Here is a 19,751-nt window from a genome sequence, read left to right as displayed (position 1 = left end):
CAAATAACTGAAAGAAAAAAACTTCCAAGCAAGAATATCATTCTTGCAGTTATCATTCTGATGTGAAGGAGAGAGTTTTTGCATAATAAAATTATAAGATGAGCAAATAATGAACTGCAAGGCTTTCACCTTTGCATACACCTGTCATGGTAACACCACTGAGGGTTTTTTTCAGGGAACTTGGTAAAGCTGCACATTTTGGGAGGTGGGAGGAACATAGTATGAGTGTGGCGTCTGGGATCTAATTGAAGACCTTAATGGACAGTGTATGCCTACCACGTGTATAAAGCAAAAAGTTTGTATTAAAAAACAAATAATGAATTTCTTTATGTAACGAAAAGACAATGCAAAAGCAATAGATGCTTTACCTATGGATAGGAAATTCACAGAATAAATACAAATTTCCAAAGAATATGAAAATATTCTGGTCTTGAAGCTGAAGTCCCAGGTTCAAATCTTCTCAACTCTTCTCAAATCTTCTCCACGTATAATGCTAGGAATCCAGTTCTCTCAACTACACTTCTTGCCAGCAGATTTTTTTTTTCTTTTTAAGTTCTCCCATACCAATTACAGGAGATGGACTAGAAGGTTGGAGTAAATTTTCTGTTTTTCTGACTGGACTGTGACAGATAGTAACTAGCACCAATTAGCAAAAGGACAACTAATGGTTGCTGACAGATACTACTTGTCACCTTCAGATGGGCAGAAACTAAAAAGAAGAAGACACCGTGTTAGTCAATGTGTGTGAACATATATAAACTTACACACTCGAATGTAGATTAATATAGCCATTTTTCATGGACAGTTGGCAATACATATTTGCATTGGGTATTTATTTTGACCAATAAATTTTACTTCATGACACCTGCTTTAGAGAAAGACACTCACTTGGATGTTATGACAATTGCACGTTTAAACTTAAAAACAACCACAAAAATGTCAACTAGTCAGTGTGGGCAAGAGTTGGAGGAAGGGAAGGGGAAACACAGCTAGAATCAGAGCTAATGTAAGGAAGCCTTCCTTTGGTGTGCCCCACCAGATTTTGGACAAAACCTCTTTGTGTGTACACATCTTGTCTGATTGCCTCACCCCATGTGTGTTTCTGGAGAAAAATACTGATGTGGGAGCCAAATATGGCTTATTATGTGACTATAGCCATCAGTATTTTAAGCCACCACCTCCCTTTGGATGAGTAGTCTTTAGCCATGGGAGTATATGAAAGGTCATTGTCCTGAGGGTCACCTCCTCTGGGTTCTCTAGTCCTGGATCTCCACCTATTTGCTCATTCATCCTCTCTTCAGGTTAATAGACTCAAGTGAAAGAAAGGTGAAGGAACTGGAGTAGAGAGAGAGCCAGGAGGGGCTCCCCTGACCTTTCCTTTTCTCTCCTGCAGGTGGGAATGGGGCAACAGGGGCTCCAGTGCCTCTTTTCTTGACTTTAATTTCATGACGGTTCTCCTCTTGGCAACACCATTTCCGCGCTTTTTTAGCAGTGACTCCACTCAGCCCTTGAATGGTGTTGGTCCAGACCACATGGATATAGAGGAATACAGAGCATGATTCAGAACATTTGACCATGTTGACATCAGTGGGCTGAGTAGTGATCCAAGGTGAGCCCAGAAAAACTATTCTTGTCACAAATTGCAGGACCTGCTTATGCAGCATGAGTGCCTATGTCCCTGAAGGAGCTACCCCATGGCTCTACCAAGCACACAGAGATCACAGAGGGTGCCCCAGCACTGAGAGGCCAGCTCTGCCCCAAGGACAAGATCCTGCACAATCTCATAAGCGGTGACTATAAGGCATGTATCCAAAAAGGGATTTTTGCCTGAACACATCCCTGCAGACATTGTCTTTGTGCTCAAAGACATGCCCTACCTCCCACTTACCTCTAAACTACTGATAAGGAGACACCAATGTGCTCTTCAGTGTCCTTGGGAGGCACTTGGGTTGGTGTGGGGGGGGGGCTAAGGAGTGAGAGTTGTCTTGATTAGTGATGATGGAAATATTCCCATTCCTTCCCACTAATTAGGCTATTTTTTCCCATCTTCACTGGCTTTCCATCTTTCCCACACACTCATCCTCAAAATGTTTCCTCACTATCTGCCTCATTTTTCTACAGGCACTGCGTGACCCAGACCATCCCCTCATTGAAGGCCGTATGATCCCTTTGTCCTACAGTGATGGCATCAAGCCAGGCACCATGTAGGCTTTCCATAGGAAGTGGCTTCCCTTTCTTAAGTTACTCACTCAGTGGGGAAAACTCCTTGTTGAATTAAAATTTTGCTTCAAGGCAGACACCACAGACAGGGAAGATCCTTAAGTAGCATTATCTAGTTTCGTGGCCTCTCACATTCCTCTGGTAATCCACTCAGCAGTACTCCCTGCCACCAAATAACACCCTGCTAATGCTCCCCTAGCTCTGTTTTTCTAACATTCAAAGAGTTACTGTTTTCCAGACAACAGTCTTACCTCTGAACACTTTCAGAGCTGGGCTGCCTTGAGCAAAGTGACCCAGGCCATGGGTCTGTTTTAATAACTTAGAACCCAGCTCTCTTCCAGGAGCTGAATGGTGAGCAGAGCACTTCTTGACGAGATGGAGATTTCTTTGCCAAGACTAATAAGACCAAGTTCTTCCACTTCCATGGTTGCTAGGGCCTTTCACCTGCTCTGCCTTCCCTTTGGCCTCCTCCTGTCCCTACCTGCTAACCCACAGTCAGCCAGGAGTTCTGCCTCCCTCCTGCACCAGAGGCCTCATGCCGGGAAAGCAAAGGGGAAACGTGGTCAGTTGTAGACCTTCTTTAAGACCTGGGGAGCTGATCTGATCCACCCAGCCCTCATCAGGAAGGGAAGAGGGCCCTGGAGTCACGTGGAAGATATCCTTCAAACTGCTCTGTACGGTGGGATGTGCTCCTTACACAGCCAACTCCAGTTCTGGTGGGGGTGTGAGCTTCCTTGTCTCCCACTCTTCCTGGAGACAGAATGGGGCATTTAACCTGTGTGCCCATGCAACCCTGAGCATTCCAACCCATGGCTGTTTACAGTTCAATATTGTGATAGAGCCAGGCTTGTTCTTTAGTGGGTTTCCCCATTTTTCTTAAGTCCCCCCCAAGCATTTGAGAAGTTTTTATGCTTTTGTATTTGTTTTTCGGATGGCCACGTTCAGAATGACAGATGAAGGAAGCTGAGATGGTGGTGGGTGTGTAGGGCTGCTGCAAAGTCCCCATGACCAGCCGCAACTTTGAGAAAACTGTCAGCTCTCAGTAAGAGTGGAGCCAACCTCTTCTTTTCCCTAAGCCCCAGTTTCTGGAAAACTCTCACATTCCCCCAAATGCAGCAGAGACAAAAGAAAACACTCTCTTTTTAGAAGAAACAAATATATTCATGAAGAATAAATTTTGCTGTTTTTGAGAACAGAGACCGTCCTTCTCAGAGGATGCATAATATGAGAAACAATGAATTTTTTCTAATATTATGGAAACAATCCTTTGAGAGAAATTTTCTTGGAAGTTAGAGGGTAGCTAACCAGAGGAAACACCTTCTAGAGACAAGGCACAGGGCAGGTGTGAGGGGGGTCGGAGGGACCCGCCATCCTTGTCCATACCGCTGTGGTCTGACTGGGAACACAGGCTCCTAGCAAGCATGAGTGTGGGATATTTTTGTTGCCTCCCTCTTAAGTATCAGAAAGCACTGAAGGATAAAACACTTCAGTGTGAAGAAGACCCAATCCAAGCCTCTTCCCTACTCCACTGTTCTTCCTTATCTACCCAGGTTTCCAGGTCTTATTCTGCAGCAATGCTTGCAATGCTTGCAAAGCACTGAAAATGCTTGCAATGCTTGCAATGCTTGCAAAGCACTGAAAGAGAAAGGCCTCATTCTCTTTTTGCTGCTGCTCTTCAGTGGAACCTATGGCAAGAACCAGTGGTTCTTGTGCCAGGAGCCTCTTCTGATCTTCGGTCTGAGGAGGTGTCTCTCCTTGAGGTGGTTAGTCTCTTTCCTGCATCCTCTATCTCATCTTCTCCTGCTAAGGGTCTCCTAGAGTCCTTGCTCTCTTTTGTTGTTGATGGATTTTTGTTCTCTTTGCTGTCCTCCCCAGTCTGGGAACCCCTGTAAGCCTCTGAGCAGAATTGAGGGGGCCCCTCTCATGGCTGTCTTGTCTTCTCTTACCCGCAAGTGAGGGTGGAGTGAAAGAGCTACTCAGGCCGGGGGCTGAGTCTTTTGTGGTTGCCTCTTCTTCCCAGCCCGCTTGAGAGTTTTCTCCAAGGAGCATTGCAAGCATTGCTGCAGAATAAGACCTGGAAACCTGGGTAGATAAGGAAGAACAGTGGAGTAGGGAAGAGGCTTGGATTGGGTCTTCTTCACACTGAAGTGTTTTATCTTCAGAAGGAGTGGGTCCCTGCCTCTGATGTACCCAAGACCTCCTAACACGGGCTTCTAAAATCTGTCAAAATCTGGATTAAGGAAAGAAGGCCTCCAAGAAGAATTCTGATAATATTCCTGGCATAAAAAGGGAGCCACATTTCTGTTTCGTGCATGGACGTGGGATTTCCCAGGCTGGAGCAATGCAGAGTGGGCATCCTCACAGTACGATCCTCCCTATCTTCTTGCCCATGTGTGCCTCCTGGGTAAACACCCAGGGTCCTTCTGGTCTAGTTCTCCCCTGGGCCTCTTCATAATTCATTCTGAGTGACTCACCAAGCCACATGTCATCTCTTTCTCAGAGTGACCCACAGAAAGCAGCCCTCATAGGGAGTTTATACAGGTACCTGTAAAAGACAACAGGTGAAAAAAGGAGAATGGGGACAGCCCGGCCTGGTGGTCTTTGGAAGGTCACATTCCTCACAGCACCGCCTTTATGACTTTCTTTCTGTCCCTCATTTCATCTTCAATTCCCTGTGGCTCTCCCTCATTTCAATTTCCTGCTGCACTGGGGCCCTGGAATTCCATAGAGCAAGCCAGCAGGAGGGATGCCTGAAATAACAAAGAGATAAATCACCTTTTCTGAAGAGAAAGTACTTTTGGGGCCACGTTAGCAGCTTTTGGGTGAGCTCTTCAAACAGGGAAAATAGGAGCCTGTGTGTGTCAAGTGGAAGTAGGAATAAAGACAGTATGGAGATGGCTAAGTAGAATGTTCCATTGGGAACATTCTTTCAAAATTAGTGCCCAAGAATTAGGATTCAAGGTCCAAGATTCAATGACAATAATAGTAAGGCCCACGTGTATGGGGTTATGTCATTTTAAAGTGCTTTCACATACACTGTCCCTGGTGATCATCAGAACAGCCCCAGGAGGTGTGGAGCCAGGTGCTCTCTCAAACAAGGAGTCCCAAACAGAGAACTTAACTTGTCCAAAGTCATTACCCAAAAGTGTTGCTGCCACGCAATAGTTCTTCTACCATATCTCACTGTCACCTAATGGATAAGTGAATCTATGGCCTAGCTTTCACAGGGAGCAACAGAGCATGGATTAGAAGTGTCCCAGGTTCCAATTTCTTTACTATTCTGCTATGTGTCTCCCTCTGAGGGTGCTGTTTTCTGAGAAGGACTGGCTCTAGCAGGTGACGTCAGCAGCAATTATGGACCTCTGGGACTTAACAGAAAAAAGAAAGAAGATTCAACTTGGGAGGACCCAGGGTTGAATAGCAAAACCTTACCTGCTTTCTTCCTGCCTTTGCATTGCTGCTGAAAGGCCACAAAAAACAGAGTTCAGAAGCAATTTTTCCCCCTTTTCATTTTAAAGAAGCAACAAGCACTGATGAATAATGTGTGTGACCTTCTACATTGATTTGAGATCTCTATTGTCTCCATGTTATTCATCTTTAGGAGATCAAATATTTTCTACTGATCCTTTGTCAAACTTGAATAAAGAAGTATTTTGTGCACCTAGTCACTTACTGGTATTTCTGACAGTGGCCCTCTACTGAAAAGGGGCACCAACTCTCAGATCCTCAAAAACACATAGGCTATAGGATTCTGCACCCTGAGGCCAAGTCAAGTAGAATCCAATCAGAGTGTTTGCAAGGCTCAGCATTGCTCTCTATGTGTCAGATCTAACACAAGGGGAGGCCTGGCTGAGATAGAAGTGTCTCATGAACAGTGTTGAGGGACTCTGCCCTCGGTGGCCCGAACTCCTCTAATAAGCTTTTCCATGGCCCTGAATCAAGGTTTTGGGGATTTTACTCTGGACTCTTCTATCACACCTAAGTATATGGTTTCTGAGTTTTGGATAGAGCTCTAGTCCCTACTCAGTCCTAGGCAACCAACTCATAAGAGTTTTAAATAACACCAGTTTACTAATTCACTAATTCTATCTGGCAGAATAGTGGGTATTAGTTCTTTGCAATGGGCACATCCCATGATTAATGAATCCATTCAGAAACTTGGATCATCTCACTATCACTAATACTCAATATAGCTGGAAATTTATATGGCAGTATTAAAAAATAAGGATTATGGTAAGCAGCTACTATGGACTAGGTACTATTCTAAGCATGTTAATACTTGGGATTCATTCCATGAACACTCCTTTTAGTGTACATGCATATATAAAACAGGTGTTTCTCAATCACCTATATGTATCAGTTCTTATTATAGTTGCCTTAGTACATATCAGCTGACAAAATGGGCAAATGTCTTTTCATTATCCCCATTTTATATTAAAAAAACAGGGCTACAAGGGAATTTAATAACCTTTTCAAGGTCATAGCAACATTTTGGGAGCTAGGCCTTCCGACTCCACATCCTGAGCCCTTATCCACATTCCAGGAATATCACTGTCCACAAGAACCAGAGGCTGCTGAGAAACTGAACATCCTTTGTACAGTACAGTCCCTGTTATCACTAATTTTATGTGCCAGCTTGGCTAGGCCATGGTACCTAGATATTTAGTCAAACATTTTACATGTTTCTATGAACACTTAAGATTATCATTTAAATTGGTAGACTCAGGAAACCAGATTACCCACAATACTGTGGATGGACCCCATCCAATCAGCTGAAGGCCTTGTAGAAAAAGACTGACCTCCCAGAAGAAGATGGAATTCTGCTAGCAGGCTATATTTGAACTCAACCTGCAACTCTTCCTGCTGTCTCTAGTCTGCTGGCCTAATCTGCCGATAACTGGATTTGTCAGTCTCCACAATTTCTTGAGCCAATGCCTCTTAAAATAAATCTGTATGTACATACATCCTATTGGTTCTGTTTCTCTGGAGAACTCTACTAGTTTTTGACAAAAAGTTATTTCCAGTTCCCATTTGTCTGAGGCATAACAGCCACCCTTCCCTCATGACATTTAACAGAGTACTTTGCCATCACATTCCTCACAATGGTTACACGGCGTCTTCTTCAGGATAATTTCACTTGTCAAACACCTTGCTTAGCCAGCAGTTTTTCTAAAACGGAATTTTGGTGATGTTTGCATGTTGCATTATATGAAGAGTTTATTTTTGCCTTTAATGAATTTGCAATTTCAGGTTCTGATTGCCTCAACACTGGCCATTCTGCAACTCTTAAAATGTAGCTGGAGGCAGAGAACCATAACTGTAGCTGCCCACCATATCTTCCCAACACAGACCAGCTGATCTACAATATCTTCTAACTTACATGTAACACGCTTGACATATTCTATTTAATCTGTTCAGTCAAGAGCCCTGTATACCAAATTTTGCTGAGTTTCCTACATTCCAAGTTCCCCAGCTGCGGCCAGCTCTTACCCCCTCGCAGTTCTTGAATCTCCTGATCTCCTGAGCAAATGAGCTCATGTGTCTGGTGAAGTCCCCTCCTAGTGGAATCCACTTCAAAGCCCCTGAACGCCTGCACAGTGAGTTCCTGCATTCTTTACCACCTTGTGTGGTTTAGACACGTGGGCTGCACGGGTGCTGCGCCTGCTCTATTCACTATTTCTGGGCCTGTCTGGTCGTCCCTGGGGTCTTGCCCGTGACAGCCCCTGGTGGCACTGGCACATGGGGAGGAGCAAGGCATGGTTACATTCACACTCAGCCGCCTCCTGCTGACACTGCCCAGTGACTGTGCACAGATGTTCACAGCCACCATAATGGCAGCCTGGGTCTCCCCTGCTCCTTTTTCCCAGCTGCATGGGTCTTGGGCACCTAAGTCCAGAGAGGATGGGACCTGTGCCCACAGCATGGGCACCTCAGTGCTGTGGTGGCCCAGCTTACACTGCCCCCCAGCTCTGCTGCCACCAGCCTAGTTCTCAGGTCTCCAATGCCCTTGAATACACATAAACCTCCTAAATATACTATAAATGTATTGTGATTCCTGGAGAGCAAACATGATTTGGCTATGGAGATTTTCCAGGGCAAAGTGACAGTGTATGGTTGGTTGGCTAGGAGAAGTTTCCACACTAAATATTAAATGAACAAAAATAAAATTATACATGTATATATGTGTTTGTATATACACTTCTATGTAGACAGAAGTATAGATGTATGTATACTTGGTACATGTAACATGTATTCTTGACAGCCCCCCACATAGAAAGGACAGTAATACTTGAACTGAGTCAGGCAGTGAAAGAGAGGGGAAGTCCAGAACTGCCAAGCCTTGCCACAGCGCCTAAACTGGCCCACACAGAAGTAACAGTAGAGGAAAGAAAGATGAAGGACCAAAAATTACTGAAATTCAAATATGACTAAGACTGTCCCAACCACAACTTACAGAAAAGCAAGCTAAAGCACTGGCTAAGTGATCTAAGGCAAAGATTCAAAAACCCTCCCAAACTGACACCCCTCCTGGCCACTTGAGCAATTCATCAGTATACACACCCACAATTCCTGGTTGACTACCTCCAGGACAATACCGTGTGGATTATAACAACACCTCCCAAATACTACCAACATCCATGTCCTTCAGTGACAACGCCTCTGGTTGTCAGTTGGCAGTATCAGAATTCTCTGACAGCTGTTGAAATGCACTTGAGCTCTCTAGCTGACTACTTCAAAGGGCTGCCAATATCATCATTCTGTCCGATGATGAGTATATTTCCAATTATACTGTCAGACAGGATCAGATATGTGGAATGAATTTATACAACCGGAAATTTATTGTTTATGAAGAAATTCAACAACATGGGCTATGAGGTTTCCCATTAATTAAAACACCACTGCAGTTCCACTCCCAGTTTATCTAGGTCCACCCCACAGTGTGGATAAGGGAGGGTTGTCAGGAAGTGGTTAGTAGCAGGCTGGAGGCAGGAAAACATTTTTTAGTCCCTTTCTCTCTCCCTAGCTGCCCATTGCCCAAGGAGGCTTTGCCCTGTGTGAAGCTGCAGACTTCCTTTTGTAATGAGATCTGCTTGGAAAACTACCGTATTCGAGTATTAGGTCAATGCTTGCCAGGAAAACGCCTGTTGTTCCTTTAGGAGGGGAACGCCCCGAAGGGCTAGGACTTGCCCCTGGAGAAGCCCGCCCCTCACATTTGATCTCGGCCCTGGCCCATGTGGCCGGCAGGGGCGCAGGGCCCGTGTGAGGGTTTCAGCAGAGCACACGGGCAGTTGGGTTCAGCTGTTCCCTTTTACTCTCAGCACCTTTGTCATCCTGGTAAAGGCACATTGCTCAGGTCCCAGAGTATTCATCTGGACGCTCACGAAAACAAACCTGCCTACAGTGGTTTTGAAAAGCTTACAACTCTAACTTTTGCTCTCTCCCTGTGGCTTTCCACTCGTAACAGGAACCTTGAAGCTAGAATCCACACGGGAGCAGAGTGTGCTGGAGGGAGTGGAGAGACTGTACAGGGGTGTGAATGGACTCCGTAGAGCTGCGCGGGGGACAGAGCCGGAGGGCGGGTACCAGCAAGCAGCGCATGTCTTCCGCACTCCCCTCCCGGTGACTCCTCTCAGACATTCCTACCTGCTGCTGTTGCCGACTCAGCATAAATCGGTTAGGCCTCTGACGTAAGTACTGACCGTTGTGCGTATTTCCCAGGGCTCCTCTCAGTTCCATGGAATTCCAGCTTTTGACAGGCATTTTCTGACACGTAGTAGGACTGTTCCATAGGACCTAATAGACAAAGATATGCTGTGACAGATTTATATAGAAAAACTAAGGATTTCAGTTTTGTGAATGAAAAACTCAAGAGGTTTTCTTTAATGAGAATTTAATTAATAGAATACAAATGTAATAAAATTGAAAGTTGAGCATGTTAACTAAATTCTTATAGAATGTAAAGGGAAATATCTTTTATATGAAAATGTAAACAAATATAAGATGCAAGAATAAGTAAATAAATGAATATATAAGCCAATAAGGCAATCATCTATTAGGGTCTGATGCTTCAGGACCTGAATATCTAACATATTCTTGCTTAATACTACTGACAAATAGGTAAATTACTTTAATTAATTCTGTAATTAAAGTTGAAATAACCTTTTGAAAGAGCCATCGACATATGTGCAAGAGTGATACAGCATATGCCTCAGTGAGAATCATTTCAAGGAGACTCTATGTCTCTAGCCCCAGTTCCGAACCTTCTTGCAAGTTTCTGGATGAAGAGAAGGATCTCATGATTTCCACTCTGACAATTTCCTAGGCACAGTCACTGTATTTTTGGTCTTTCAGGTAGAGGTGGATCCCTGGAAGTACCTCTTCACAGCCCATGCAGGGCCCTCAGTTTCGAAGGCAGATTTCACCTCTCCCATTGCCTGCACTAAGCAGGTGACCAGGTTTTCCAGCTGCTGATGGAATCCAGTGCAGAGTCTGTGCAGGAGGGAGGTGTTTCAGGCAGCAGAGGAGCGCTCTGTGTGAGAGAAGCTGAAAATCTGCTGGAGTATCTGGTAGAGGACAACAGTCACCCAAGGCCTTCTGGAATCAGCTGCCTTCCAGCAAATACAACAGAAACAACTGGAACCAGCTAAGTGTCTATCAGCAGGGGACTGGTCAAATAATACATGAGACACCCATTAGGTGGGAAATGATACAAGTGTTTAAAAAAATTAAGTTCTCTATGTACGAATATGGGAAGATCTCCAAGTGAAAAATATAGGTGCAGAACTGTGAGTATGGCATACTATCCTTTTTTATTAATTGTTTTATTGATCATAACAACTTTAAGAAATCTCTTCCAACTTCAAAATTTATATCCCATTATTTACTGGTTTAAAGATAATGCTTTTAGGACCACTGCAAGTTGGTTAAAAAAATCTTTTGGGATTACATTTCCCTTGAATTTAACAGGTCCTTACATAGAACATTGCCTGGAAAAACAGAATAGAACATGAATAAGAAAACTAAAGATGTGTTTAAATAACAAATACTATCAGTGTTTAAAATGGCAGACTACAGAAAGGTTTAATTTGTGTGTGTGCGGTCAGGCACTGACTGACGCATTTAGAAACCATTGTATTAAGTGCACTGAGTATAAATTTTGACCCCCCACAAAGGAATAATTCAATGAAACCCACGTTTCTTTCTTGGAATCAACCAGCTCGAAAACATGCATGGATGAACACTTACTAGACACTATTAGCAGTCTTTTATTTATACTCCTGTAATAGTAATAACAACATATTGTGCTTGCATAGATCACATTTTATCCAAGGACCTCAAAGTCATTGTATCAAGCAATGTGGTGTTGGAAGTTCAAGTTTCCATGACATATTAAGTTTGCTTAGTCATGGCATGGGAAACAGATGCCCAGCAACAGAATCAAAATAAAAGCTCAAGGAGACAAAGTCTAAATTTCTTATGGTTTGTAATTTTCTTTCCAATTTGCTACTTCTTTTTTACCATACCTATAATTCTGATTTGGGGTAAAAATGAACTTTACATGTTAGGAATAATTTGAGCATCAACTCACAAATGAACTATGTCTTTTTTATAGTTCATCTTTGAAAAGCACATTGGTGGAGTGTTAGAAGTGGCTTTTTAATAGTGTAGTTTTACACATCATTGATTTGCAATATGACTATGAATGATCCTTGAATAGAAGAAAACATTTTAAACTGGAATGACATACATATATATGTAAAAATGATGGAGCTATATCTTTTAGTACACTTACATTTAACACAAAAGTACTTTAATTCATTGAAGGTCAGACTTTTATTCTTTCTGTCTTCTTGTTTAAACTTCTTAGAGGGTTTAACTCTTAGCATTTAACTGAGAGACCCAAGTTAGTGTAGTTTAAAGTTTCTTTGGAATGCATGAATCTGCCAAGCCCCACTGGAGAAGCCCACCTAAGTGAGGAGAAGGGGTGCCTGAGCTGTTCTGTTCTTGACTCAGGGCAGAAGGCTCAGCTCTTCTTGGTCAGGTACCCAAGATGGGCATTCTGTGCATTCCCTTTCTTAAAGGAATTTCCAACATTATTGGAAATGCAATTTCTCTTTGGACAATGTGATTAAGGTTCCTATCTTTCACTCAAATATTAAACTAAGTTAGCTCTAACCGTGTCCTTCTTTACTTCGAAGGAAACTCAATATCCATTCATTTTGGGTTAGTTCTGCTGGAAGTTCATTGGCCTTGTTTCTCAGGGTTGGGTCTGTCTCTGCTTCCGAAGCAGCGCGACTGTTTTAATATTCCCATTGAGCACCGCTGCGTGGAGCGCGGACGTCCCGTTCTTCAAGATACCAAGGGTGGGTGAAAATTTCAGCAACTCCTCTATAACATCATTATATCCTTTGTTGGCAGCTTTCAGTAATGCTGTTGTACCATCCAAGGAAAGGCGGGTTTACTCCGCACGTGTAAGCAGAGATGAATTTGGGAGCTTAGGTGCACGTGTCCGGCCCGCCCCAGGCATACTATCTTTTATAGAGAAATAGAGTGTAATAAAAGAATATAGCTATATTCTTATTACTTTGCATATACGTAAGAAACTGGATGGATTTAAGAGACAATAATTTCAACCCGTGGGAAATGTTGGATAAATTGTGTCAAAGTTTATACATTTATTCATATGCCAAAATTCAAATTTAGTTAATTGAAGAAATCAAGTCAATAAAATACCCATAAAGTGAATAATCAGTAGAGGGAAGAGAGACAAACATTGCTGTAACCGTATTTTGGAAAGAAATTATATATATTGAATCAGTATATTTTCCAAATTTATTTATCCAAAACGGGATTTTTTTTTGTATTTATACAAAAACGGGTAAGTTTTTGGATTCTATGTTTATTACAGAGTCTATAAAACAATGGAGGACAAGATATATATTCAGGAACAAATAATGGGCAAAGAAACTATAGAATGTATAGTTATTGGAAAGTTGTGTATCCATTAAAAATTATGTGAGTGGAAAAAAGCGTGAAACAGTTACTGATGATGGAATTACATTTAGGCACAAAAGTCAGCCTTTATTATTTACAAAGCATGATCACAGTTGGGTATTGGAGACAAATAATATGTGTTTCATATGGTTAAAATTTTGAAAATAAGAACCAAAGTTATAACTGAGGTGTCTATTAAATTGTGTAGGATAAAAATTTTTAAGTGTTGTATGAAGGACCCCCGTTTCCTCTCAAAAGCAGCATTTCATTGCTATTCAAAAAAAGCCAGGAAGTTAAAACATATGCCCTTGGTGGGAGAGCTCAGACGCCGTGAAAACGGTAACGTTCGTGCCCGCAGCGCGGCCTCTTCAGTCTCACAGGCAAAGCGACCCAGAGGTCCCGCCCCTCTCCTGCCCCGCCCAGCCCAGCCCCCTCTTCTCCCCCATCCAGCCCAGCCCCCTCTCCAGCCTCGCCCAGCCCCCTCTCCAGGCCCCGCCCTTCCCGTCTCCCGTGCACTTCCTCCCCATCCCCCACGCGCCCGCCCAAGAACCCGGTCAGGCGGCCGCGCAGCCGCTCCTAGCCCGGGGGATCCTGGGACTAGACCTTTCCGGAAGGACCGGCTCGGCGTCCGGGTCCAGGCCCGTGTTCCAGGCCCAGGCCCGTCCTCCAGGCCCTCGCCCCAAGACAGGTCCGTAGACGCGGCGACTCTCCAGGGACAGCGGAAGGTGCAGCCGGCCGCTCACTGAGGAGGCCGGCCTCGCCGCCGAGCGAGCCGCAGTACGTGGCGGCGCCTCCCCTTGGCCCGGGGGGAACTGCTGAAGGAGCGGCAACGCAGGCCTGATCAGGTGAACCGGGTCACATAACTGCCTTCAGGTGATGACTCATCCGCATAATAATCAGATTTGAGGCCCAGAGCTCGTTGTGGCCCTGCTACAGAACAGTTTTCAGTGGATGACTGGTGTGTTTTGCGGGGTGCTACGGTGACTGCTTGCCCTTGATAAAGAAAGCAAGCTCTCCTGCTCTTTGCACATCCTCTTTTCCCTTAAAGCTTTCAGGTTATAATCTCTTTCCCTGGCGTACGTCCTTGTGCAAGAGGAAGGCTTTCACATGAAAGTGTCTCTTGGTAACGGCGAAATGGGCGTCTCTGCCCATTTACAGCCTTGCAAGGCAGGAACCACACGTTTCTTTACCAGCAATACTCACAGTTCTGTGGTACTGCAAGGCTTTGATCAGCTCAGAATAGAAGGATTGCTTTGTGACGTGACGCTGGTGCCGGGAGATGGAGATGAAATCTTCCCTGTTCACAGAGCTATGATGGCGTCTGCTAGTGATTATTTCAAGGCTATGTTCACAGGTGGAATGAAAGAGCAAGATTTAATGTGCATTAAGCTTCATGGGGTGAACAAGGTTGGTCTGAAGAAAATAATTGATTTTATTTATACTGCAAAACTTTCTCTGAATATGGATAATCTTCAGGACACACTTGAAGCTGCCAGCTTTTTACAAATCTTACCTGTTTTGGACTTCTGTAAAGTATTTCTTATTTCAGGAGTCTCTTTAGATAACTGTGTTGAAGTTGGACGAATTGCTAACACCTACAATCTTATAGAAGTGGATAAATATGTCAATAATTTTATCCTGAAGAATTTTCCTGCATTATTGAGTACTGGGGAGTTTCTGAAACTCCCTTTTGAACGTCTTGCCTTCGTGCTTTCAAGTAATAGTCTTAAGCACTGTACTGAACTTGAGCTCTTCAAGGCTGCCTGTCGCTGGTTAAGGTTGGAAGACCCTCGGATGGATTATGCTGCAAAATTAATGAAGAATATTCGATTTCCACTGATGACACCACAGGACCTCATCAATTATGTGCAGACCGTAGATTTCATGAGAACAGACAATACCTGTGTGAATTTGCTTTTGGAAGCTAGCAATTACCAAATGATGCCATATATGCAGCCAGTGATGCAGTCAGATCGAACTGCCATTCGATCAGATTCTACACACTTGGTTACATTAGGAGGGGTTTTGAGGCAGCAGCTGGTTGTCAGTAAAGAATTACGAATGTATGATGAAAGGGCGCAAGAGTGGAGATCTTTAGCCCCCATGGATGCTCCCCGTTACCAGCATGGCATTGCTGTCATTGGGAACTTTCTTTACGTAGTTGGTGGTCAAAGTAATTATGATACAAAAGGAAAAACTGCCGTTGATACGGTTTTCAGATTTGATCCACGATACAATAAATGGATGCAGGTTGCATCATTAAATGAAAAGCGCACATTCTTCCACTTGAGTGCCCTCAAAGGACATTTGTATGCTGTTGGTGGGCGAAGTGCAGCTGGTGAACTGGCCACAGTAGAATGTTACAACCCAAGAATGAATGAGTGGAGCTATGTTGCAAAAATGAGTGAACCCCACTATGGCCATGCTGGAACAGTGTATGGAGGCTTAATGTATATTTCAGGAGGAATTACTCATGACACTTTCCAAAACGAGCTCATGTGTTTTGACCCAGATACAGACAAATGGACACAGAAGGCTCCAATGACTACAGTCAGAGGTCTGCATTGCATGTGTACAGTTGGAGATAAACTCTATGTCATTGGTGGCAATCACTTCAGAGGAACAAGTGATTATGATGATGTTCTAAGCTGTGAATACTACTCACCAACCCTTGACCAGTGGACACCGATTGCTGCAATGTTAAGAGGTCAAAGTGATGTTGGAGTTGCTGTCTTTGAAAATAAAATCTATGTTGTAGGTGGATATTCATGGAATAATCGTTGTATGGTGGAAATTGTCCAGAAATACGACCCAGAAAAGGATGAGTGGCATAAAGTTTTTGACCTTCCAGAGTCACTTGGTGGCATTCGAGCTTGCACTCTGACAGTTTTTCCACCTGAAGAAAACCCTGGATCGCCTTCTAGAGAATCACCTCTTTCAGCACCTTCAGATCATTCTTAAGACAACGATGGTAATACCTTTGCAGTGCATCCTGGATAATCTCATACTTTCCCTTCAATTGTTACCTTATGATAATTGGTACAGTTACCAAATAAAAAGGTAACTGATGTTGTTTGTGCTGTTTGACTTAATAATGTTTATCAAATTGTTAACCAGTATGTTCTGAAAATGTATTCAGCCAGGGCCAGTTGTTTTAACAAATGTAAAAGATGTAGAAAAGTGTTTAAGTTAGGTCTCTTTTTCTGTGGTGGTGTATAAGTCAAATTGTAGGTGATTGTAGTAAATGTATAATTATGTTTATTATATTTCAAAGCTGAAAGTTTTCATCTTTGAGTACAAAACATCAAAGGGAGGCTTCCAGCACTAACCTAAAATATTAAAGAAAAGGCCACCAATTATTAGCTACCTCCCTCTTTTCCTAGTTTTTGACATAGCTGCCAACTCACCAGATTGGGTGGGTGCATTTGAGTATGTGAAGTTTCTTAGGCAGACAGAAGAAATAATAAATTCAAAATATTAACTCAAAAAACCAGTGTAGCCCTAAGTCATGGTTTCATATCTCTGGAGAGAGGGAGAAAGTACAAACACATATACATACATAGACATATAATCTTTAAATTGATTGGTACTTTAGCTATAGTGAAATTGTGTTTATTTTTCTTCACCTAGCAGCTATTTATGTTTGAATGTGAATTCAGTACCAGAGAATAAATATGTAGTTACACCAAATTGAGATAGACATTAAATTGACAAAGGAATTTGTTGTTTGACTAAATTGTTACTTCAGATGAAACTTACATTATTTTTTCTGCTTGTATGTTCTTTTTTGAGTTGCTTTTATACAGGTTATTTAGCAAAGTTTAGGTTTCAGAGATTTGTTTTGCTCAGAAATTTAGGCTCTGCTATTTTCTACCTTTTTGTTGACTAAAACAGACAAAACAAAGAATTATGCTGAACAAAGCTGTAAGATTTTTAGTTCAGTGTCCCAACTTAAGTCATTCAGCATTATTTAATTGGGGTGGTTGCTCTGATGCTGCTCCAGCCCATATGCATCCTGAGCTTTCTGTGATCTGCCTCAAGGCAATGATGTGAGCAAGCAGGAAATATACTCTCTTCTGCATCAAATCAGAGAAATGTCCTTTTGGCTATGTCTAAAGAACAGGACCAACTTCAGATTCCCTAGGAAGCCAGCCAAGAGAAGTCCAGGACTCTGCTCTCTTGCAGGCAGTACTACAGTAAATCTTCAGCCTCTTCAATAACAAGGGCATCCCTACTGACTGGGAATCACATGTGGATGTCTTAATGGGACCTGATCAGCAAATGGAATCATAGGAGTCCTTTGTAAAGAGTTATTCTGAAGAAGTACTTTCCTGGAATAAGTAGCTGAAGAAAAAATGAACATACACGCATTACAATTAATATATATACATATATGTATATCCCTATATTTGGGAGATTGTAATAGTGTAAATCAGGAACAACTTTCTCTTTATTGACAATCAATCCCATAATAAAACTCAGGAACCAAGACAAAAGAAATTGGCTTCCAGGAATCTGAACCTTACTGCCCATACAAGTGTTGATCCATTTTAATGCTTTTTATGATTTCTGCATTGGCAGAAATTTTCATACTTTATATGTTTTTTCAATGACTCAATTTTTTTATTACTAAAAATAGCACATTAAGAAAATACAAAAAGTAGAAATGGCTGTTAACTTTGTGCATTGAATTAAAAATAACATCCCAATCATTTATTTGATTATTAATGAGGTTAAATATTTTGTTTTTTTTGGTAGTTTTGTTTCCTCTTTGATCAAATGTTCATGTCCTTTAACCTTGTAATACCTATTGGAGTTGCTTTGTTTTTCATACCAAGTTAATAGGATCTGTTTATATAATAAATGTGATTTAAGTGGCAGTTGCTTGTGTTGATATTTATTTCTCAATTAGTGTTACAAAGGCAGGACTATTAAGTTAATTTTTGAGATAAAATTTGTCCATCTTTCTGCATTTTGACCTCGGGTATAATTTTACTACAATTCCTTTATTTTTTACATAGTATTGGTGAATTTACTTTATTGGTGCTTATTCTGACATGCTGAAATGGTGTTGCCCTACTTGTCTTCTATTCTGCACAAGCTTTTCTCTTTACCTTGTAGAAAACAGATTTCTGCATTCTACTACGTTTGACCCTGTTTCTTTGTAATTAACTAAACATTGCTTAACCAGGTAAGCTAACTGCTCCATCTATTATCTCATGCCTCCAGACTTACACACCCCACCTCACATCCTTTTACTTTATAATTTTTTTGCAGTTGACAGCTCTCTCAGCAATCAAAATAGCTGACATACTATACTAATACTAATTAAATCTGGAATTCCTTCCTTACAGATTATGGAAATTTTATGTAGCTTTGAAATGATTGACATTTAAATGAAGCAATTTAATTCATAAGTTAATAGTATTTTGCAGAAAATTTAGACTGAAAAAATACTTAAAAGAGGATAAAAAGGACTGCTAGCACAAAAGCATTCTGTTACCATTTTTTTTGTAGTTTTTCAATGTTCAAAAAGTAATGTTAGATTTCTTGATTATAAAAATGTTATTACAGAACATAGCAGAAAAATAAATGAACAAAAGGTAAGTTATTGATTCTATATGTCAAAGGTGATTTCTGTTAATACTGGATAGACAGTACAGAAGCAAAGTTGTCAAATATTTTTGATATGAGCATTTGTCAGTTTTCGAATATGCCAGACCTTTAAATCTAGATAATAAAAGGAAACTAATCCAACTTCCAAAGACACAAACTGCTATTACAACTTTTTCTCCAGGTTTTCTAAAATGAGCAGAAAATAATGGGTGCTTTTTTCCTAATAAATACATATTTTTGTATTTGTAATACATGTATTAACACAGATTCCATTTTACCCAGACAAATCCATCCTACTTGCCAACAGTAGCATCTACCTGCACAGCAAACACAATCATGTTGATTCTTCTGGTTTGTAGTTAAAATTGTCTTGTTCTGATTATAAAGACAAAGCATGCTCCTACAGAACATTTCATTCAAAACTACAGAAACATCCCATCGAGAAGTAAAACCAGTATCCTATACCCAGCTCAGCCTATTAACAACTGAAAGACCTTGGGGTGAGTTAATCTCTCAGTTTAAGTTTTCCCCATTTGTCTGTGGGGTTGGGATGGGTGTTAATAATTGTGCCCATATCAGAATTATAAGGAGGGAGTGTTATAAAGTGTTTGACATAGGACATGCACAGTTAAAGCATTTATTAAATGATAGTTGTTACTAAAAAAGTAAGCATCATATTTCCTTACAATTTTTTACTTTAGTTTCATCTTGATTTTCACAGGTTATTTTATTTTCGTCCATGTTTCAAATATATGCCGTCATATTTTTTTCCATGTATTTAAACATCTACCCTAAATTTTCACCAATACAAACTAAACAAGATTTAATATGGTGGATCATACGGGACATTTTCCAGGGCTAGAACTACATAAGGCAGTATCACTTCTACCAACATTTAGTTGGCCTGAATTTATTCTCAT

At 41.7% G+C, this 19,751-nt stretch overlaps 1 protein-coding gene across 1 annotated transcript; it reads left to right on the top strand.

The window, feature by feature from the left end:
- The first annotated feature begins 13,813 nt into the window (after positions 1-13,813).
- KLHL9 (kelch like family member 9) lies at positions 13,814-18,095 on the top strand. The gene has a single exon (XM_036887738.2). It carries the CDS (start codon positions 14,323-14,325, stop codon positions 16,174-16,176), a length of 1,854 nt encoding a protein of 617 aa, XP_036743633.1. The 5' UTR covers positions 13,814-14,322; the 3' UTR covers positions 16,177-18,095.
- The last annotated feature ends 1,656 nt before the right edge of the window (positions 18,096-19,751 follow it).

This window comes from Manis pentadactyla, chromosome 3 (genome assembly GCF_030020395.1).
Source record: "Manis pentadactyla isolate mManPen7 chromosome 3, mManPen7.hap1, whole genome shotgun sequence".
Classification (NCBI taxonomy): domain Eukaryota; kingdom Metazoa; phylum Chordata; class Mammalia; order Pholidota; family Manidae; genus Manis; species Manis pentadactyla.
This window is presented reverse-complemented; position numbering and strand designations above follow the sequence as displayed.

What these genes read in the sequence shown, in the direction of transcription:
- KLHL9 (XM_036887738.2), top strand. Translation starts at nt 14,323, where the DNA reads ATGAAAGTGTCTCTTGGTAACGGCGAAATGGGCGTCTCTGCCCATTTA.